The 24,139-nt window shown below is 43.3% G+C and overlaps 1 protein-coding gene across 1 annotated transcript in view; it reads left to right on the top strand.

Moving 5' to 3' along the window:
• EIF2AK4 (eukaryotic translation initiation factor 2 alpha kinase 4) overlaps window positions 1–24,139 on the top strand; it is a 285,849-nt gene that overhangs the window by 227,397 nt on the left and 34,313 nt on the right. The window contains exons 32-34 of the mRNA XM_030213680.1: window positions 1,574–1,660; window positions 3,372–3,484; window positions 23,961–24,019. Of these exons, the coding sequence (XP_030069540.1) occupies window positions 1,574–1,660; window positions 3,372–3,484; window positions 23,961–24,019 (259 nt within the window). The remainder of the gene's footprint in view (window positions 1–1,573; window positions 1,661–3,371; window positions 3,485–23,960; window positions 24,020–24,139) is intronic.

Below are 24,139 nucleotides of genomic sequence, written 5' to 3'. Positions count from 1 at the left end.
GTTATCTGTATGCCTCTGGAATGAGCCAGATAAGCCATGTGATAGGTGATTCCAGGGTCACAGCCAGGAGTCCTTCTCGGATGTAAGACAGGCACAGAGCTTTCAGGTGACAATATAAGCCAGCATCAAAGGTTAAAATGAGGTCTGTGATACACTGGTTATATTGTGACAGAGGGCTTTACCCCCTGCAGCCAGAGAGGGAATATAATAAACTCTTAATAGCAATAGGTAAATATTCTATTGATACTCTCAGAATCTCAATTATATATTTTTTTCAACATTTCCACCAAAGAGTGTCCACTATTCTGGGAACATTTTTAAATCGCAATTTATTTTTTTATCTAGACCAGTTTTCTAGTGCATCCAACCTTCTCTGTGTAACCAACCCATCCTTTGCTGCAAGTGACTCAAAAATGTCAAACTTAGAGACCTTTAATGCTTCCAAACTTTATTCCTGAGCAGCAATCTTATGGGATCACATTTACAAAAAAAAAAAAAAAAGAGTTAAGTGGGATTTAAACCTATGTTCCTTGATTTACAGTCCACTGCACTAACCACTAGGCTGCTCCTCTGTTCTGCAGGGAATGGGATGTCTGTAGGGCCATTTTCATAAGAATGCTTCCATACAGATATCCCTGTGCCTTGTTTTCCCCCATTTATAATTTACAGGTTTCAGTTTCTAAAATAGTTGTTAAGGATGGACTTCTCCAGCATAAGGGTGTTATGAGTAGGATGTCCCAATTTTGACTTGTGCGTTCTTTCAAAAATGCCTCTTTGGGAGCCCTGTTTACTAAGCTGTGCTATAGGCACGCTAGCATTTTTAGCACATGCTAAAAATTAGCGCGTGCTAACACTAGAGACACCTATATATTCCTATGGGTGTTTCTAGCATTAGCGTACGCTAATTTTTAGCATGTGCTAAAAACACTAGCGCACCTTAGTAAACAGGGTCCTTGGTGCCATCTCAGTTGATTGTACTTTGTCCTTGTTTTGACTACATTGAGGGCAATTCTATATAGGGATGCTTATTTTTAGATCCCTTTCTGGAATCACTTCTACTTTCCATCATAGCAGAGATCTTCACTATATTTCAAGCAGAGACCAGATTACAAAAAAAAAAAAGTTCAGTGTGAAAGCCAAGACCATCACCCAAAAAAAAGCAGACACTCTTGTCAACCTCTACCACCCTGCCTCCACTTCTATCATCTTCAGTATTTAATCTCCCCCTATACTTCCTCTGGAGGCTGAAATATTGGCATTTATGCACATGTGTGCACATACATGTGTGTATATGCCAATATTCTGGTCATTTATATGCATTTATGTGCCTAAATGGTGCCCTCTTTATAGATTTACCCCTCCATAATGTCTCTGGTACAGTTATTTATTCAATGTGAAATGATTGTTCGTAACACCAGAGCTCCGAAAATCTATGAAATTAGGGAGGTATTACTGCTTGCTGTATTGGTTTGGAATAGTACAATATTCAGAGAGACGTAATTTATCTTACACTTCAAGTCTGACTATTAGATATTTTAGAACTCATGATTTTTGTTTGTTTGTTTGTCTTCAGTCTCAGGAAGAACTACAGGAATACTGCCGAAACGCCAGTATTATGTACATTGCGTTCGTCTCGGACAAGGAAGGCAGCCATGTAAAGGTAAACTCAAGTTAACCTTTCTCCAAAACTTGTACAACCTGTACTAATTCTGCCTTTCTTTCATGGCTTTAAAACATTTATCCTCCTTGCACTATTATGATTTGGATGATTTTTAAAAAGATTTAACTGCTACCCTTTTAGAAATCCATGCTCAAGGTGAGATACAAGCAAGTACACACCCCAGAGAGGCAGGTCGATAGCATCTCTATGGAGGATCCGCCCAGGTCACATCCCCAAATGCAACCCACAGTTTGGGAAGTACTAGTCTAAGCTGTACCTAATCTTGCCTAAGATCACAAGGAGTGCCACTGAGAGAAGTAGGCTTTGAACCTTGGCTTTCCTGTTTTTCAGCTTTCTGCTGTAATCACTGGGCTACAGTATTACTGTGCAACAACATTCATTATATCATTATCCAGCACCCTCTGATAACACCCATAGCAGAGGCTCAAAAATGGGGGTGGGGACACATAAACAATCTTGGAGGGGGTGTGCCAGTCAGGATAGGAAAGCAAGTCGCCATCTGTTAGGTCCTCTAAGGTGTGTGCATGGACACTCATTCATCCATTCTCATTTAGCCACAGAACCCAGAAAAGAAGTGTCAGAAACTCAAGTAAAGGTCAACAGCTTATTGGTGTTTTTTCAGCACTGCAGCAGGTTCAACATTTGCAGGATGGCACCTTTTGTCTAGTAATCTTTTCAAAACAGTTCTAGTGGAGTAGAGGTATAGGAATGGCTCTTCCAGTACAGAACAGGAAGTCGAGAGATCTTGATACACACAGTGTTTATCATCAAACTTACATCTTGAAGACTTGACACTGAGCCATGTTTTGGTGTGACTGCCTGCCTCAGGAGTCTGTAGATATATGAATATGGTGAATAATGATGTACAGCATCGCTATGTGTCGAAATATATGAATGCACAAGGGCAATCTCAAAAGTTCTGGAGACTGTTACGCGCTATGGATTGGAGATCAGTTTTACAGAATAATGAAGCTATCACCAGTTTTGAAAAGTCCACGCTTTACTTGGATAGCACCAAGCGATTGTCTCATTTTGTGAGAACTTTTGGAGGAACATCCGTATATGCCAATTTGTAGACCCCTGAAGAAGGCCTTTTTGGCTGAAACACGGACCATGTTAGGGTCCTAATAAATCATTCTGGTTTCTCCACATCTGTGATTTCAGTTTGGTCTTTCTGGATATCTTCCACTTGTTTTGTTGCTTTCTTGTGTTTTTTGCGGGAGATTTGGACTCTCTTTGTTGTTCTTAGGTTCTTTGGAAGATCAGGCCTCTGGGAGCTTGTGGAGGGGGTAGGAGGAAGGTCAAAGATTCCAGGAAAGGATTCTTCTGAAGATTTGGCTGCCAGGCTTTGGAGAGAGAACAGTAACTATCAGTTCAGAGAGAGAAAGGTCATTTCGTTTGAAGGTGTAGCTGTAAAAATTTGGGCTGGAGGTTAACTTGAAAACTGACTGACTAGATCCTTTTGAAAATCTGTTCCTTGTTAGATAAATGATCTGATTATTTCAGTGTATGTCACTTTTAACCAATGGGAGTGATATATATCAAAGGCATCTCTTACACTAGCTCTATATCTAAAAGCAATCTAGGACTCGGTCACTGACCTGCCCTGTGTTTCTTGAAAGCACCTGTATCTATAAACCCACAGTACAAGATTTCTTCTTTACTGTTACATATTTTATTTTCATTATAGGTGAAATCTTTTGATAAGGAAAGACAAACAGAGAAGAGGATATTAGAGTCTGAGCTTGTGGATCACATGGTGCAGAAACTGAGGACAAAAGTTTTTGAAGAAAAAAGTATCAGGTAATAAATTGAATCCAACGATACTCCCAGGGAAGTCCAGAACAGAATTAGCTTTTCATAGTACCAGGTTAGGACCTCATATCAAGAAGTCAGTGAAAATCCGCCTGGGTGGAGAAACGCTGATTCCCACAGCAAACAAACAGGAACAAACAAGTAGTGGAAAATAGACCAAGTGATCTTTGGATTACTTCGTCTATATCCCACTACTTGTTTGTCATATTGAGCATCTATATCTGGTAATAGTACATGTGGAACCCCCTTTTGAAAGGGATATCTAAGTAGGCATTGGGATGTCCATGTTGGAACATTCTCAATTCCATGAATATTTTACAAAAGGCTTTGCCAAGTGTGGAGCGAGGACAGCAAATACATATGTATTTGCAGGCATGTAACACAGGAACATCAGTTTAAAAAAAATATGTTGAAAATATCACTAACGGAGACCCAAGGTCCAAACAAGCATGTAGCGGAAACTGACATGTGCCTCAGAGCAGGTGTAAATGCTAACGGAGAAAGAAATATATGCACATATTCCCATTGTAAAATAGGGAATAAATGTATAACTTTTTGGACCACCTAAAATATGCCTCTTAATCTGTGTGTCTTGCAGCATCTACACATGTAAATAGTGGCATTATTTACACAAGCATATGCCACATGACTGTTCTAAAAAGGCCTCCTAGGTTTCAGCAGTCCAGTGTAGAAAGAAGCGCCATTAAAAATAATGCCCAGTGAATGATTTCACTTCTTATCTGAAGTTATTGTATATGAAATTATTTTTTTGGAACAGAGCACAACATTCTGTAAACCTCTGTAACATAATGTGCCACCATTAGATGATAAATGGTCTGTGTCATATGCTACTGAATGTTTCTATGCCTACACTTTGAGTAGATGAATAGTTCCCTTTGACATGCAAGGGATGCTTTCTTTGCTGTACTGAGTGAAAGATTTTCTCTGCCTTAGTATCTTCAGATGGCAGTATATCAAGAATCTCATAAACAAGAAACCAGATACAGTATTTGTCTGTGTTTCTGTGAACTGTTGCTGTGATTGTTATACTTTAAGATATTGGATAGTCTCCTTTTCTCAGACATTGGGGGAAGGCCCTTTCTGTAATAATTAGGGCCATTGAGGCTGTTTATTATAAGTCACATGGTTTGTATCATGTACAGCATCAGAGGAAAAAATTGAACTGCATTCTAGAAAAAGCATTTGAGCAGGTGTGGAATGGGATCCATGTGATAGCAGATCAACTGCTATTCTCCTGCACAAAGGGCATTTTGCTGGACTACCACTTTTTGTACAAGTGTATTTGGGGACATAATTTTATAAAAAGATATATACAAAACATCTCAAAAAATATTTGTTATAACTGCCACATAAGCACATATGTGCCTTTATAAAAATAGGCTCCTAAAATAATCCCAAATAGCACACAAATGCATTTGAACAAATTTACACCTGTTCCAAGACAAGTGTAAATGTGTGCAATTACTATCTTTGTTTATATGCACTCCTGCTCTGCCCAAACAATACCTCACCTGCATACCGGTTGTGTAAAAGTATGAATGCTCTTACTGAAGAAGCTAGAAGAATGGTCTAACGTTTGGCAATTAAAATTCAATGCGAAGAAATGCAAAGTGATGCACTTAGGGAGTAGAAATCCAAGGGAGACGTATATGTTAGGCGGGGAGAGTCTGATTGGCACGGACGGGGAGAGGGATCTTGGGGTGATAGTATCCGAGGACTTGAAGGCGACGAAACAGTGTGACAAGGCGGTGGCCGTAGCTAGAAGATTGCTAGGCTGTATAGGGAGAGGTGTGACCAGCAGAAGAAGGGAGCTTTTAATGCCCCTGTATAAGACGTTGGTGAGGCCCCACCTGGAGTACTGTGTTCAGTTTTGGAGGCCGTACCTTGCGAAGGATGTCAAAAAAATGGAAGCGGTGCAAAGAAAAGCTACGAGGATGGTATGGGATTTGCGTTCCAAAACGTATGAAGAGAGACTTGCTAACCTGAACATGTATACCCTGGAGGAAAGGAGGAACAGGGGTGATATGATACAGACGTTCAAATATTTGAAAGGTATTAATCCGCAAACAAATCTTTTCCGGAGATTGGAAGGTGGTAGAACGAGAGGACATGAAATGAGATTGAAGGGGGGCAGACTCAGAAAAGATGTCAGGAAGTATTTTTTCACGGAGAGGGTGGTGGATGCTTGGAATGCCCTCCCGCGGGAGGTGGTGGCGATGAAAACAGTAACGGAATTCAAACATGCGTGGGATGTGCATAAAGGAATCCTGTGCAGAAGGAATGGATCCTCAGAAGCTTAGCTACAATTGGGTGGCAGAGCAGGTGGGGGGAAGAGGGGTTGGTGGTTGGGAGGCGAGGATAGGGGAGGGCAGACTTTTATATGGTCTGTGCCAGAGCCGGTGATGGAAGGCGGGACTGGTGGTTGGGAGGCAGGAAAAACTGCTGGGCAGACTTATACGGTCTGTGCCCTGAGAAAGACAGGTACAAATCAAGGTAAGGTATACACATGAGTTTATCTTGGGCAGACTGGATGGGACCGTGCAGGTCTTTTTCTGCCGTCATCTACTATGTTACTATGTTACTATAAGCACACATACTTGTACATATTAGTATACCCTTGCAGTTTTATAAGACCCGTTGTTCACAGGAGGTGCTGATGCATCGGTCTCCCAGCAGCCAAGATCCAGCTCCCGTATCGACCCCCGCAGCATGGCCATTGATCATTATTAAATTTGGGGGTTTTGCCAAGTTCTTGGGGCCTGGATTGGCTGCTGTCGGAGACAGAGTGCTGGGCTTGATGGATCTTTGGTCTTTTCCCAGCATGGCAGTGCTTATGTACTTATGGTGTGCATTGGCATTGGGGGCACTTGCACCTACCCTGTCTCCTGTTGCGACCCGGCTTGGCCCTCAGCCTGCGTTGCGGCCTCTGACACCACATGTGACCCTGGTGTTGACTGCCACCCAAGCCAACACTCCCTCAACGTCAGTGGAGGAAGCTTCGCCGGAGTCAAGGCAGGAGCCGGCTTCTCAATGCCATTCTGGAAGACATGGCTCCTCCACGTCGAGGCAGGTTTGGTCTCGGTACTCCCACCTGGAGGTATTGTTTGACACCAAAGAGGAGTGCTCATGGGATTTCCTCATATTAGTCCTATGGAATTTCTTCTGAACCCTCCCCTCCACTTGAAAGGAGAAAGTCTCCTCTGGAGAGCCTTTCATTCCCTTCTTTTGTTAAGGAAATGGCTGCAGCCATTCCATTTCCTTTGGATGTGGAGGACGAACCCATGGCCAAGATGCTTAAGTTCCTGGACTACAAGTCTCCTCCTAGGGAGGCTGTGACTGTCCCTCTCCACGAGGTACTCCAGGAAGTACTTGTTTGGAATTGGGAGTTCTCTCTGTCGGTCCCAGTACTGCCCAAGAAGATAGATTCTATGTACCAGATCCACAGCACACCTGGATTTGTTAAGCCTCAGTTGCCTCACAATTCCACGATGGTGGAATCCACCCTCAAAAGAGCCAGGAGTTTGAGTATGCCTCGTTGCCTCCAGGCAGAAAAGCTAGAACCTTGGATTCTTTTGGGAGGAAGATGTTCCAGGCCTCTATGCTCATCTCACATATCCAGCCTTACCAGCTTTTCACGAGCGTTTACTTGTGAGACTCGGTGCGGAATATGCTAGACTTAGCTGACACGCTTCCACCGGAGGAGGCTGAGTCACTTCGTCAGTTGGTCAAGCAGCAGAAGGTGTGTTGCAAGTTCTTGGCCATGGGCACTTATAGCACTTTTGATGTGGTATCCGGGATCTCTGCCCAAAGTACCCAATGTGTAGACTTTCATGGTTGCATGTTTTTGACTTGGAATAGTTGGTTCAGCAGAGGTTGGTGGATGCCCCATTCTGGTGGGCAGTGCCGTAGCGAGGGCTAATGACACCCGGGGCGGGTCGCCGCTGCGCACCCCCCCCCCCCCCCCCCCCCGGGTGCAGCACGGCTCGACCCCCCCCCCCCTCTGCGGCGCAACCCCCTCTCCGGAGCGAACCCCCCCCCCCCCCCCCCGGAGCACATTCTTACCTGCGGGAGGGCCGATCCGCCCCGAGTGCACGTCACTCGGAGCTGCGTCGGCCCCGCTGGTTCCCTGCTCTCTCTGCCCCGGAACAGGAAGTAAACTGTTCCGGGGCAGAGGGAGCAGGGAACCAGTGGGGCCGGCACCCCCCGAGCGCGTGCACCTGGGGCGGACCGCCCCTCCGGCCCCCCCCTCCCTTCCTACACCACTGCTGGTGGGATAACCTTTTTGGAGAGAAGGTTGAGGAGGTCGCTGACCAGATCAAAAAGCACATTTCTTCTCTCTCCCACTGGGTACCTTCTGCATCAGCCTTCTCAGCTAGGAGGTCTTTTGGCAAATTGAGGAGGGTTCCCTATTACTTTCAGAGGCATAAATATGCCGCTGTTCTCACCATCCTGTTGAGACTCATCCCAGTTTGCTCATTCTTGTCAACAGCATTTGCCCAAGGCCCTTGCTGGTCCCCAATCAAAATAGGAGATGGGTTTTTGATTGGGGCTGCAGCACAGCATAGCCACAGTACCAGTGTCTGTCCCAGACAACTTGCCAGTCAGGGGGAGGCTGAAACTTTTTCACAAAAGATGGCCCCTTATAACTTCCAACTGGTGGGTTCTTCAAATAGTCCATCTTGGATATGCCCTCAATTGATATCAGAAACCTCCAAATTGCCCACTGAGAGCTCATTCCTTCAGCTCTCAGCACAAGCAGGTACTTGCAGAGGAATTCTCAGCCCTTCTGAAGGCCCATGTGGTTGAGCCCATTCCACCAGGGGAAGAAGGGCAAGGATTCTATTCCAGGTACTTCCTTGTGCAGAAGAAAACAGGGAGGATGCATCCCATCCTAGAGCTAAGGGCCCTGAACAAATTCCTGGTCAAAGAAAAGTTCAGGATGGTTTCCCTGGGCACCCTTCTCCCCATGATTCAGGAAAACGATTGGCTATGTTCTCTGGACTTGAAGGATGCATACACCCACATTCTGATACTTCCAGCCCACCAGAAGTATCTTCACTTTCAGCTGGGAACACACCACTTCCAGGTCTGTGTGATCCCCTTTGGCCTCACGTCAGCTCCCATGGTCTTCAGCAAACATCTAGCAGTAGCTGCAGTGTCACTACACAGACTGGGAGTCAATGTGTTCCCTTATCTTGATGATTGGCTGCTGAAGAGCACCTCAGAGGATGGTGCTTGGGAGTCCATGCGGAGGACTATTTGGGCGCTCGAGCTACTAAGGTTCGTTTTAAACTATCCCAAGTCCCACCTACATCCTGCCCAACAATTGGAATTCATAGGAGCCCTGCTCAACACACAGAGGTTTTGCGCTCATCTCCCAGGGCCGAGAGTGGACAAATTAATTGCACTGACTTACCAGGTTTGAGTCTCTCAACAGGTCACGGCTCGGCAGACGTTGAGGTTGTTGGGCCATATGGCGTCTACAGTGTACGTAACACCCATGACATGTCTTCACGTGAGATCAGCCCAGTGGATCCTAGCTTCTCAGTGGTATGAAGCCACGAGAAATATGGAAGATGTCATCTGAGTGTCCCCATAGTTCGCTAACTTCACTTGTGGACCATTTGATCCAACTTGTCTCTGGGGCTACCATTCCAAATTCCTCAGCCACAAAAGGTGCTGATGATGGATGCATCTCTCTTGGGTTGGGGAGCTCATGTAGATGGGCTCCACACTCAAGGTACTTTATCTGCACATGAGCGCTAGATGCGGTGTTGGATTTCAGTAAAGGCTTTGACACGGTTCTGTATAGGCGACAGATAAATAAAACGAGTGCCCTTGGTCTGGACTGAAAAGTCACTAACTGGTTTAGGAACTGGTTAAGTGGAAGAAGACAGAGTGGTAAATGGCATTCACTCTGAGGAAAGGATGTTATCAGTGGTGTACCACAGGGATTGGTCCTTGGTTGGCTTTTTTTTTTTTTTTTAGCATCTTTGTGAGTGATATTGCGGAAGGACTGTCGGATAAAATTTGTCTATTTGCAGATGATACAAAACTCATGCTATTCACCCCTGATGGTATGGATAGCATGAAGAGAGATCTAGCTAAGCTAGAAGAATAGTTTAGAAATTGTTAACTAAGATTTAATTCTAAAAAATGCAGGGTCATGCATTCAGGCTACAGAAACCCAAGGCAGCAGCACCATTTAGAAGGAGAAGTACTTCTGTTCTCGAAAGAAGAGCAAGACTTTGGGGTGATCATTTCTGATGATCTTAAGGTGACCAACAGGTAGAAAGGGGGATAGCCAAAGCCAGAATGATGCTTGGGTACATAGGAAAAGGATTGGCGAGCAGGAGAAAGGAGGTCATAATACCTCTGTATAAGCCTCTAGTGAGGCCCTATTTAGCATACTGTGTGCAGTTCTGGAGACCACATCTTCAAAAAAATATAACCAGGATTGGAGTTGGTCCATAGGACTACTAAAACAGTCAGTGGTTTTCATCATAAAACATATACAGACAGACTCATAGACTTCAGTATGTATATTTTGGAATAAAGACGAGAGACAGGAGGTATGATTGAGACATTTAAATATCTCCACAGTATAAATGCACAGGAGGCAGGTCTCTTTCAACTGAAAGGAAACTCTTGAACAAGAGGGCATAAGATGAAGTTGAAGGGGGATAGACTCAAAAGTAATCTAAGGAAATATTTCCTTACAGAAAAGGTGGTGGATGCATGGAACGATCTCCCAATGGAGGTCGTGAAGATGATGATTGTATCTGAATTATAGAAAGCATGGGACAAGCACTTGTGGGCTCTCTTAGGGGGAGGAAGAGATAGCGGATGATATGGATGGGCAGACTGGATGGACCTTTATCTGCCATCATTTTCTGCGTTTCTGTGAATCTTCAGATCAATCTCCTGGAGCTCCGTGCGATCACTCTGAAGATTTTCAGAGATCGGCTGTCTCACCAAATTATACTCATTCAAAAAGACATGTATTGCACCAACAAGCAGGGGGGCACCGGATCACGCCGTCTGTGTCAGGAGGCCATTCGGATGTGACATTGGGCTCGCCAACATGGCATGTACCTGTGAGCCACTTATCTGGTGGGCAAAAACAACAGCCTGGCCGACAGACTGAACAGGGTTATGCAACCGCATGAGTGGTCTCTCAGCATGACTGAGTGGCAAAGAGATCTCCCTCAGTGGATCTCTTTGCCACTCACATGAATCACAAGTCCTTCAGTTCTGTTCCAGGCTTCAGGCCCATGGCAGACTAGCGTCTGATGCCTTCCTCTTACATTGGGGGGACAGGTTTCCTGTATGTGTATCCTCCCATACCTCTTGTATGGAAGACTTTGCTAAAACTCAAGCAAGACTGCAGAACCATGATTCTGATCACACCTTACTGGCCGCATCTGATCGCACCTTACTGGCCACAGCAGTTCTGGTTCCCTCCGCTTCTGTACTTATCCTCTGAAGAACCATGCAGATGGGAGTGTTTTTTGACCCTCGTAACCCAGAATGAGGGATCTCTTCTACATCCTAACCTTCAATCTCTGGCTCTCACAGCTTGGATGTTGAGAGCCTAGAATTTGCTTCCTTGGGTCTTTCGGACGGTGTCTCCCAGATCTTGCTGGCTTCCAGGAAAGATTCCACTAAGAGGAGGTTTGCCATCTGATGTGAGACCAAAGCCCTACATTACTTTGCTTGCCCTTCACAGACCCTGCTTGAATACCTTGTACACTTATCTGAGACTGTTCTCAAGACCAACTTTGTAAGAGTTCACCTCAGTGCAATTAGTGCTTATCATCATCGTGTAGATGGTAAGCCCATCTCTGGACAGCCTCTAGTTATTCGATTCATGTGAGGTTTGCTTTTGTCAAAGTCCCCTGTCAAACCACCACCAGTGTCATGGGACATCAACGTCATTCTTACCCAGTTGATGAAAGCTCCTTTCGAGCCACTGACTTCTTGCCACCTGAAGTACTTGACCTGGAAGGTCATTTTCTTGGTGGTTATTGCTTCAGCTTGTAGGGTCAGTGAGCTTCAGGCTCTAGTAGTGGATCACAACAGAGTAGTCCCCTACACATGCACCCTAAGTTCCTGCCAAAGGTGGTGTCGGAGTTCCATCTGAACCAGTTGATTGTCTTGCCATCATTCTTTCCCCAACCTTATGCCCATCCTGACGAGAGTGCCTTGGATTGTAAGACAGTATTGGCCTATTACATGGAGCGGACCAGGCCCCACAGATAGTGTGACCAACTTTTTCTTTCTTTTGATCCCAACAGGATCAGGGTTGCCACCGAGAAACTCACCATCTCTAATTGGCTAGCAGTCCACACATTCACATCTCATTACTGTGATGCGATAGTTGGATCAGGCAGACAGTGTTGCGGAATCTGATTGAGGTCTAGAATCCAACTTCATCACCCTAGGCCCGTTTTCTTCTGTTCCAGGCTGCACTCTTTTGTGTATAGTTTCAGGTTAATCTGAGTACTGTCCTTGCCATTGCAAGACCCAATTGATAAATGTTTGTTGTTTTCAGTGAGCCTGGATGCTAGGGATTCCCCACTTGTGAGAATAAATAGGCCCGCTTGTCCTCTAAGAAAGCGAAGATACTTACCTGTAGCAAGTATTCTCCGAGGACAGCAGGCCTTATATATTCTCACAATCCCTTCCACCTCCCCTTGGAGAGTCGTCTTCTTTCTTCTGTTTAACTTTTTGCTATAGTATATAACTGAGGTACCCGTGTTCTCGCAGCAGACAGGAAGGCACTCGCACATGTGCGGTGGAGCGTGTCTCACCTCCACAAAGCTCTACTTATGCTTGTCATAAGTCCGGGACTGGACGACGCTGTCGACATCACCCACTTGTGAGAATATAAGGCCTGCTGTCCTCGGAGAATGCCTGCTACAGGTAAGTATCTTCGCTGTACTATGGAATAAAAGAGGATATAGGAGGTAGCTGAAACCCAATAAAATAGGTAGATGAGGTGATGCTGGATTCTGAAAAGCTAGGTCCCATCACTATAAAGGCTGGATTCTGAAAGGGATTCAGAATTAATTTCTCAGAGTAAATCATTGCCAATCCCACCCCCTTTCTTCCAAGACTACTTTACAGATAAATGTGAATAGCCAAAAGGGCAGACCTGATTTAGATAAAAAAAATATCACTATCATCTCATCAGGATTCTGCCAGACAGAGCATACCAATATTATGCTTGGCAATTAAATCATATAAAAGAACACTGACGTTCCTAAGTGAGTTGAAGTAGGTCAGTTTTGAGGGAGGCTAAAGAAAGATCTTATTGAACAAACTGCAGCCCCTCAGATGGAGCGATAGGAATGGAAATCAGGGACTGAGGTCCTCTTACCTTAGAACCATACTTCCTACAGCCCCAGAAGGGCAAGACATATATCTTGAGTTCCAAAAAGAAAATTTGAGAATATTCTTACAGGATGCACACAAATGAGGAAATCTGCAGCTTCTGTGCACTCCTTAGGCACAGACCTGTGGTGTGTGCTGCAAAGGTTTATTAATTTTAAATAACAGAAGTGTTGATATGACTTCTGGAATGGGGAGTGAGAAGCCTAGGACAGTACAGAGGCACAAACTGCAATGTTGAGAGGGAAAACAAAGAGAGTTCAGAACAAACAATATAAATTAGATGAATTTGGTCTACAAGGAGGCTAATAACATGAACAACAGCTCTTGACATAAAGCATATGGAGACAGACGCAAAGATCTAAGAACGTATACCTAGAGGAGAGGCAGGAAAGGAGAGGCAATAGAGATTTTTAAATACTTATAACAAAAAACACTAGTGCATGAAACTTAAGTCAAGCTGTTGTTAATTTTAGAGGAGAAAGAGACCTCAGAAACCAATCAGAGAGCAGTCCTTGGTTGGATACAGCTAAATGTTCAGCCAGTATTACGTTTCTATCATTGGGCTCAGAAAACTCCTTTCAAGTACTATCTTTTATTGTGCATCAAAAAAATGTTTTTGTATATATATGTATATACTTCCAAGATATAAATGCATAGAAATCAGGCCTTTTTCAGTGTTTTAGAAAGAGGAGTCATAGGATGAGAGCGAAAGGGAGCAGACCTAAGAGTAATTTACGGAAAGGATAGTGGATGCGTGGGGGTGGAGACAATGACAGTATCAGAATTTAAGAAAGCACAAGATGAGCACCAGGAAGGGTAATAGAGACTGGGCTGTTGGTTTATATGAGCTAACTGGATAGATCAATGATCTTTCTCTACCATCATTTTCTGTTTCTATTTGTGGGGTAAACTGCTAAGGCAGCAGACAAGTAGGATGCAATCTGATTTGCTACCTCTTCTTTCTGTATCGTTGATCTAGATTGGCATGAGAGGAGGTTAAAGGAGTGAGTTAACTGGGTAGAAGGATGGATAGTGAATAGGGTATAGGAGGAAGGCAAATTCAGCAAGGAGGTTATGAGAGCGTGGGAGAACTGTGGGAGGATGAGAGAAGGGCTTTAGAGTAATAGGAAAGAACTGACGTGTGGGAGTAAGAGGCTATGAGGGGTCTAGTTTGGATTACACAGAGGGAACCTGGAGGTGAGGGGAGGTAGTGAAAGGGAACTGGCACAGGTGATAGCTGAGAGCAAGAATAGGGATTGGTGAAGAGGTGGATTCCAGAGTATAAGGTTGAAGGAGGCATGAGAGAATGCTCTAGGGATTTTGGATTTGGCTCACACCTTTTCAGTAGTATATTCAAGGTGAGTAGGTATTTTCCCAGAGGGCTTACAGTCTTAAGTTTATACGTGAAGCAGTGGAGGGTTAAGTGACTTTCCCAAGATTTAAAGGAGCACCAGTGGAATTTGAATCTGGATTTCTTGCTTCACAGCCAGCTGCTATAGTCACTAGGCTATTCCTCCACTCAGTATAAGGCTGTGTATGAAAAAAGGCATTATCATCAGAGTTAGGGGAGATAGGAGGTTGCAACTAGGTGTGGAGGAGAGAAAAGAAGAGGAGCCTGGTGCTGGGTGTTTGAGTTAAAGAGAGATTGGTACCTGAATTAAATAGCCAAAAGGGCAGGCCTGATTTAGGTAAAAAAAATATCACTGTCATTTAATCAGTATTCTCTCATGTAGAGCATGCCAATATTATGCTTGGCAATGAAATCATATAAAAGAACATTGACACTACTAAGAGGCATATTTTCAAAGCACTTAGCCTTCCAAAGTTCCACAGAAACCTATGTAACTTTGGAAGGCTAAGTGCTTTGAAAATATGCTAAGTGAGTTGGAGTAGGTCAATTCTGAGAGAGGCTAAAGGAAGATCATGATAAGCTGCAGCCCCTCAGATGGAGCAATAGGGAATGGAAATCAGGGACTGAGGGCTTCTTACCTTAGAAGCATACTTGCAACAGCCCCTACAGAGAGTAGGGTTAAATGGTCAGTATTCTCAATGGAGAAGAGTAGATAATGGAGTTCCTCAGGGGTCTATGTTGGGACTGCTGCATTTTTAACATATTTATAAATGATCTAGAGATGAGAATAACTAGTCAGGTTATTAAATCTGTTGATAACACAGTTATTCAAAGTTGTTAAGCCACAAAAGGATTGTGAAAAACTGCAAGAGGACCTTACAAGACTGGGAGACTGGGCATCCAAATGGCAGATGATGTTTAATGTGAGCAAGTGCAAAGTTATACACGTGGGAAAGAGGAAACCAAACTATAGCTATGTGATGCAAGGTTCTACATTAGGAATCATCACCCAGGAAAAGGATCTAAGTGATTATACATTGAAACCTTCTGCTCAGTGTGCAGTGGCAGCTAAGAAAGCAAATAGAATGTTAGGAATTGATAGAAAAGAAATGGAAAACAAAAATGAGAATGTTATAATGCCTTTGTATCACTACATAGTACAACCACACCTTGAATACTGTGTGAAGTTCTGGTCACTGCATTTCAAAAAATATATAGCAGAATTAGAAAAGGTACTGAGAATGGAGACGAAAATGATAAAGGGAATGGGATGGACTTCCCTATGAGGAAAAACTAAAGTGGCTATGGCGTTTCAGGTTGGAGAACAGAAGGCTGAGGGGTGGTATGATAGAGGTCTATAAAGTACTGAGTGGCATGAACCAGTTAGAATTAAATCACTTGTTTGTTCTTTCCAAAATACTAGGAATAGGGGGCATACAATAAAGCTACTGAGTAGTAAATTTAAAACAAACTAGAGAAAATATGTCTTCACTCAATGTCTAATTAAACTCTGGAATTCATTGCCAGTGAATGTGATAGAAAAGCAGTTAGTTTAGCAGGGTTTAAAAAGGTTTGGATAATTTACTAAAATAAAAGTCCATAAGTCATTATTAAGATGAACTTGAGAAAATCCACTGCTTATTTCTAGGATAAGAAGCATAAAATCTGTTTTACCTCTCTGGGATCTTGCCAGGTACTTGTGACCTGGATTGGCCACTGTTGAAAACAGGGTACTGGGCTTGATTGACCTTCGGTCTATCCCAGTAGGGCAACATTTATGTTCTTATGAAAGGGAAGACTATATGCTAGGGTATGAGAAAATGTATATGTGCCAGGTGGGAAAAAGGAATGAGAGAAGATCAATTACTTTAGCTGATGTTGTCAACAGGACAAGCAAGGAAAGATAGGTAGGTATAGTGGAGCCTAAGATGGGAGGAATAACAAGTGGGTAGAGTTAGGTAGTCAAGTTGAGAGCTCTTGTTAACCAGGATGTTGTCCTGAGCTCAGACTTGGGCATCCTGAAGCAGAGCCCCCTGTCTCTGGGATTGAGGGCTTGTCAGTGATTCTCTGATTTCTAAAAGTTAAAAACCATTTTTGGCATACTTGGAAAATATAAACAGATGCACAAAGATTAGCTCACCTTCTTATTACCATTTTAGTGCATATTTTGTCTCAGCATGCATTTTTTTGAACTCATAATATACTTGCAAATATTTTGTTTAATGCATCAGGAGTTGGGGTCTTTTTAAATACATGACAGGTAGAACAAAGGGAATCGGCAACACAGACAAGGAATCATAAAAACATGCAGTGTTCCACAGGTTGGATGAAGGAGACAGAAACTCTAGTTGAGGAAGCAGTATTTATTCAAACAGACAACATAGCCCATGTTTCGGCAGATTGCCTGCATCAGGGGTCTAAAACACAAATAAACAGACAATAATATTTAATAAATAAAACTTATAAAGACACGCACAAAGTATGCATAAAAATGTGTACAAATAAACCAATTAAACACATAGAAGTACTAAATAATATATGAACACTATGACTCATATAAACTCATACTGCCTCATAAAAAAACAGATACCATATGATAATCTAATGCATGGAGAACTTCTTTTATCAAATATCGGAGAACGTCATTCAGATAGTAATAGTATAATCACTGCAATACACAAATAACTTGCCTTAAACGTATCATGAAAACAGTGTACTAGATTATCATATAACTAGTATAAAAGGCCCGTTTCGGTAGGCAATGAAACGGGCGCTAGCAAGGTAATCCCCCCCCCCCCCCTGCAGCGTCCTTCCTGTCTCCCCTGCCCCCCCTGCAGCCACCCATCTGGTCTCAGGACCCCCTCCCCACCAACCCTCCTCTGCCCCTGCAGCCACGCATGTGCAGCAGCTCTCCTCTCTCCCCTGCTCCCCCTGCAGCCACACATGTGCAGCAGCTCTCCTCTCTCCCCTGCTCCCCCTGCAGCCACCCATGTCTAGCAACCCTCCTCTCCCCCTGCAGCTACTCATGTCCAGCGACCCTCCTCTCCGCTGCCCCCTGCAGCCACCCATGTCCAACGACCCTCCTCTCCTTTCCCCTTGCCGCCCCTGAAGCCACCCATGTCCAGCGACCCACCTCTCTCCCCTGCCCCCCTGCAGCCACCCATGTCCAACGACCCTCCTCTCCTTTCCCCTTGCCCCCCCGTAGCCACCCATGTCCAGTGATCCACCTCTCTCCCCTGCCCCCCCTGCAGCCACCCATGTCCAGCGACCCTCCTCTCCCCCTGCCCCCCCCCTGCAGCGTCCCTTCTGTCTCCCCTGCAGCCACCCATCTTGTCTCAGGACCCCATCCCCATCTCCCTCTTCCCTGCCCCCCCCCTGCAGCTATCCATGTCTAGCAACCCTCCTCTCCCCCTGCAGCCACCCATGTTCAGCGACCCTCCCCTCCTCCCTCGGCACATCACCCAACCCCCTACCCCCCCCCCCCCAGCGCATCACCCAAGCCCCTACCCCCCCCCCCCCCTCGGGCACATCAACCCCCTCACCACCCGCAGCCGCCAATACTAATGCTGTCCGGCCACTGCTGCATCTCCTATTGAGCAGCAGCGGCCGGTACAAAAAGAAAAAAGCCAAAAAAAGATTTTAAACCTGAAACACGGCTCCGTAGACAGCCATCTGGCATTGGCTGTCATCTCTGCAGCCGCTCCTCCTCTCCCCTCTGACGTCGCTGCGCTCCTCCGTGGTCTTCCTGCAGGGGCAGTGACGTGGAGGGGAGAGGAGGAGCGGCTGCAGTGACGACAGCCAATGCCAGATGGCTGTCTACGGAGCTGCGTTTCAGGTTAAAAATCTTTTTTTTGGCTTTTTTCTTTTTGTACCGGCCGCTGCTGTTCCACAGGAGAAGCAGCAGCGGCCGGACAGTGTTATTATTGGCGGCTGCGGGTGGCAAGGGAGTTGATGTGCCCGAGGGGGGGTAGGGTCTTGGGTGCTGCGCCGGGGCAGAGGGGCTTGGGAGTTGCGCCAAGGGGGGGCACTGAGAGCTGATTGGTAGGCAGGGGGAGGAGTAGGTACTCCTCCCCCTGCCTGGCTCGCAGTTTTGCAGGGCAGGGGCTTGGGTGTTGCGCCAAGAGGAGGGCACTGACAGCTGTTTCCCAGGCAGGGGGAGGAGTAGGGAAACACTTCTCCCCTTGCCTTGGAATCAGCTGTCAGTGACATCACTGACATCAGTGCATTCTAAACTGCCTAGCAGACCACCTCCGAGGGAGCCACGGTCCCAGGCACATTAGAACGTTGGAGGTGAGAATTATTATATAGGATGATACAAAATGGTAGATAGAAATTCATTTCAATTAAATATATCATAAAAAACCATGAGACTGTGCTATAATAAATGCCAATATGTAATACATATTATCTGACTGTAATAGGCATATTATTATATTATATTACATCAAAATAAAGCTAAACATAAAAATATAGCTGACAATGCTAATCAAAGTACAAAGGGGTATATAGTAGCCTAAGCAAGCAACTAGCAAGATATTGTATTAAAGGATACTACTATTATCGGAAAACATGGCATCATGGAAAACAAAAAGCATAAGCCAAAAAAAATACTCCCTGAAATCATAAAAATATTTAAATTAATTCTTTAATGAAACTTAAATTATAAGGTCAAATATATATCTCAAAACTCCATCAGCATAATCATTCCAAAAAAAAAAAAAACACTGACACTGCACATACTTAATTAGAAGAGCATCCAAGAAGAGCCATCCTTAAAGTACATAATGCCATTAAAAACTAGAATCTTAGAACATGGGTAGGTCATCACCCGTGTGGCAGTCACTAAAATTGCACAATTGTAGCAATGTCAGTATGAAAAGGATGATGGTACATTTTAGAAACTATGGGGTCCTTTCACTAAGTGGTGATTAAAAAGTGGCTTTAGCACACCTTTCATGGGTCATTCCTGCACACTAAGGCCATTTTTCCACTTCAGTGTGTTTTCCCAGTTAATGGCCATGTGCTAATGTTGCCATTAGTTTACTATGGGATATAAAACAAAAAGTGAGGAGAGTGGATGAGGATACCAACAATTATATATTTATTCACTTGAAAAATTTTTTAATCTTTTATTTTTCAAGTGAATAAATATATAATTGTTGGTATCCTCATCCACTCTCCTCACTTTTTGTTTTATATCCCACGGTTTCGTGAGGGTTTTTACTTCCTTTTTTGTTTTTGCCATTAGTTTACTGTCATTAACAAAAATTAGGGTGTGAGCCCTTATCTCCAGTCATTTTGTAGGTGATAAGGACTCACATGCTAACCAGTTAGTGTGCAATAATGTAGCTGCACTAATTGATTCACATTGTCATGCCCACTCTCTATCCCCAGATATGCCACTCCCAGAAAATGTAAAATATTTTTTAGTATGTGGCTTTCGCACACAGATACAAAACACACTAGTTCTTACCGCAGCTTAGTAAAATGACCCCTATATAATAATTGTGTTTGAGGCACAGATCAAATTACTCTAAGGAATAATTCAACACCACTGCATAAGAAAACCGATAAGACCCCCAAAAATGACAAGAATATATGCTTAAATCTGGTAAAATTGTATATCTAAAGACAGATTCAAATAATATACTAGCAGAGCTGTGTAATTTAATTATTGTTGGACATAATGTGGTAAAAATATATTCCAATCAAAATGAAGCCCTCTACATCCATAGAGCTTAATGATAACATCAAATAAAGTAAAATATATATTTGTAAAAACTTACTGGAGCTGCCATACCAGCACTGTAATTTCCCAAAAACAAAGTAAAAGATGTTGTGTATGCTCAGTGACTAATTATGTTCCTTCAAGTTGGCGCCAAAAGAGCTGTTTCAAAAGTACAAAATAACCTCTAAAACTAATAAAATTAAAAACTGCAAACCTACAAATTACATATCAACAGCTGAGTTTAGAATATTTTGCCAAAAATAATAAACCATGATAATAATAAAATATATTTGTATCGGACATTAGTCAACAAACAGTTTATAGTGATCTCCAGAACATTTAATTATAGTGGTTTTAATTTTGAAAAAACAATGGGACAGCCAACGCTGGATGTTTGTGTGTGTTAAAATGGGTGAGACCAAAAAAATTATTTTATTTATTTCTAGCATTTGTATCCCACATTTTCCCACCTATTTGCAGGCTCAATGTGGCTTACATTTGCCGTAATGGCGGTTGCCATTTCCGGGTAACAGGATTACAAATGGTGTTGCGTTAAGGTACATACATACATGTTAACCTAGATGGAACATCACATACATTAGGGGGTCCTTTACTAAGCTGCAGTATTCAGTAAGCGGTAGTGCACGCTTACTGCAAGTTAGAAAGGCTTACTGCAGGATGAGCTGAGGCACCCCACTGTAAATGTGCGCATGCAGATCACACACGCAACATTTGCGCATAGCCGTTAATTTGGAAAATAGAAGATTGGCCATTTTTTGGCTGCACTAAAATTGGGCTTAGTGTGTGGGAAAGGCCCATATAGGGGGAGATTGTATATATGGTGCCTAAAAAAATCCACACAGAAAACATTTCCGCCTAAATGTATTCTCTAAGTGGTGCCTAGATTTAGGTGCGGTATATAGAATATGCTTAGTTGATATGCCAGCACCTAAAACTACACGTGTCCATTTACACCAATGAAAACATAGCATAATTCCTGTGCGTAGATTTAGGCGCACTGAGCCACATTCTATAACTACTCTCGTAAATTTTACAATGCCCACAAAATGCTCAGAGTCACACCCCTTTTTGACTGCGCGCATTAAAATTTAAGCACTCTTCATTACAGAATACGCTTAGTAATTTGTGCGTGTAAATTATTATTGTGAATTAGTGCTCATTATTGCTTGTTCAGTGCTATTAAAATGCTGATTGGCTTGTTAAGCCAATTAAGTTAGGCGATGTTATAGAATCCGCTTGGATTTCAGCGTGGAACGCTAGGTGCGCTATATGGAATCAGGGGAATAAGGGTACGCTAAGGCCACTTTTTAGCACAGCTTAGTAAAAGGGTCCCTAGATGTGTGTAATAACTAAGGGCTTCTTTTACTAAACCGCACTATTGATTCCCGATGCAGCAAGTGCACCACAGCCTAATTGCATTTGCCACATGCAAATCGCTAAAGCTGTTTAGTAAAAAAAAAAAAAAAAAGGCCCTAAATAATATATGCTGTAAAAAAATATATATATATCAAGCACACAAATTAAAATGTTTTACAATAAACTTATTATTGTGTTGTCTCAGAATACAGTGGAATCATTGTTGCTATTAAGACCCATAGATATCTGAGTTTAGATTCATAAATGAGTCATTGTTCTTGTTACACTTCCTATCAATATTTCCCAAGAGAGAGATAATACCTTGTATACAAAGGCATAATTGTAAGACAGGCAGTGATTCACAAGTGATACTGTTAAGATTTTCCTTTTTAAATATCACATGTCTGTTTTTAATGAGTTTTATTGACTCGTATTGTCCATATGTTGTTTAGTATCTCTACATGCTTTAATTGTATACGTGTTTTTTATACATACTTTTGTGCATATCTTTGGGGCCCTTTTAGCAAACTGCTATAAAAAGTGGCCTTAGTACGCTTTATGCTTACTGTCACCTGTTTTGTAGGCGACAAGGGCTCACACATTAATCAGTTTGCAGGCAGCAATGTAACTGCGTTATTTGATTAGCACAGGTAGTGCTCACTCTGCCCCTCTCCCCCCGACATGCCCCCTCCGTGAAAATATTGTTAAAATATTTTTGCGTACATTCACAAGCTACTACAGGACACCTCAGCATGCACTACAGTACACTATTTTAAGCTGCAGTAAACATGCATTAGTGCTTACCGCTACTTGGTAAAAGGACCACTTTGTAAGTTTTGTTTATTAAATGTTATTGTTTGTATATTTGCATGTTTATTACCCCTGAAACAGGCAATTAGCCGAAACAGTGGCCATGTCAGGTCATTGAATACATGCTGCTTCCTCAGCTTAGAGTTTTTATTTATTTGTAGCATTTATACCCCGCTCTTTCCCACTCGATAGCAGGTTCAGTGCGGCTTACAATGTATGGGTACAAAATATCCCAGAGATAACACAATGTATGGGTACAAAGTATCCCATAGATAACACAATTGTATAGAGAAGGATGAGAGGAAGAGATATGAGGGGAGGAATGGGTTATGGTTAATGTTAGTGGTGTGGATTAGGTTCGTGAATTAAGTTGGGTCGTTTGGGTAGGCTTGTTTGAAGAGGTATGTTTTCAGCAGCTTTCGGAAGGGTAGATGTTCGTTGGTTGTTCGGTTGTATCTTGATATGGCGTTCCAGAGTTGGCCGCCTATAACGGAGAAGTTTACTGATGATTTACTGATGATCTGTTTGAATATTTACACAAGAGATTTGGTATAGACAGTTTGTTGTAGTGAATTGAGGAGTTTTGTTTATTATTTTCAATTTTTACTCCTCTGGGGAGTATATATTTGGAGAGTTGGCATATCAACTTTAGGCAGGCTTAATAGACCTACCTTCCCAATGGCTGCAGGCCAAAGGGAAGCTGCAGAATGTAATATCTGTCACAACTCCTCTCAGGGAATCCCTGTCCTGGTGGCTCACCCGCAATATGCCATTCCAAATTCCTCCAATTCAGCTGACAATAATGTCAGCTGAATCCAAACTAAATTGGGGGAGCTCATGGTTTCCTTAGGAGAGCATGCATCAGATAAACTGCTTGGAGCTAAGAGCAATCTGGAATCATCTAAAGGATTTGGTTGGAATCAAATTATTCTAATTCAAACAATCAGGTTGTGATGTCCTATATCAACAAGCAGGGAGACATGGGCTTGTTACCTCCTGTTTCAGGAAGCGGATGTGGAAATGGGCCATCTCGCATGGGATGGTGCTCAGAGTCACTTACCTGCCAAGGAAAGTGAGTGGAGGAGTGGCCTAGTGGTTAGGGCACCAGTCTTGCAATCCAGAGGTGGCCAGTTCAAATCCCGCTGCTGCTCCTTGTAATCTTGGGCAAGTCACCTAACCCTCCATTGCCTCAGGTACAAACAGATTGTGAGCCCTCCTGGGTCAGAGAAATATCCAGTGTACCTGAATGTAACTCACCTTGAGCTACTACTGAAAAAGGTGTGAGCAAAATATAATAAATAAAGGAAGACAACTGGCTGACCAACAAATCTTACAAGTGTTTTTTGGACATGGGCATAGGCCAGAACATCTTTTGAGAATGTGGCACCCCCTCGGGAAATCATTTTGCTACTCACTTCAACAAGAAAGTGTTATGATTCTGTTAGAATTCTGCTAGTCGAACAGGGGAATACTTACCTTTCCCTACAACCCCTGCTTTGGCGTTACTCCAATTCTGCTGAAGCCTTACCTTTGCTCTGTATGAGCTATTAGCTCTGTGCTTGCGTGGAGTTGTTACTCCTTTCTTTTGTCTCTGTCCTACCTCTGGCCCACTGCGCTTGTTTTTTGCACTTTTCTAATGCATGAAATGTGAGGTAAATTTTAGCACACAGTTGTTTACTCAAGTTTTATTATATTGGGCTGGTAGATTCCAAGCCTTTTTGGAAAGGGATATTTTTCATTTCTTATGCTTTCTAATCATCATTTTGTTTGCTTGTTTCTAGGGAGTCATCAGACAATCTTTCCACACAGAATCAGAAGGGGTCATTTTCTAATACATCAGGTTAGTATAAAATACTAATCCCTGGCACAGAGGAAAGAGCCCTGTATAAGCTTCTCTTCCCTCTTACCATTACAGCATTATAGGGGGAGGCACAGCCTCTGTTATGAGACTGCTGGAAAC

Source organism: Microcaecilia unicolor, chromosome 9 (genome assembly GCF_901765095.1).
Source record: "Microcaecilia unicolor chromosome 9, aMicUni1.1, whole genome shotgun sequence".
In the NCBI taxonomy this organism is placed as follows: Eukaryota; Metazoa; Chordata; class Amphibia; order Gymnophiona; family Siphonopidae; genus Microcaecilia; species Microcaecilia unicolor.
The sequence above is the reverse complement of the archived record's forward strand: the minus strand, read 5'-3'. Positions and strand labels throughout refer to the sequence as shown.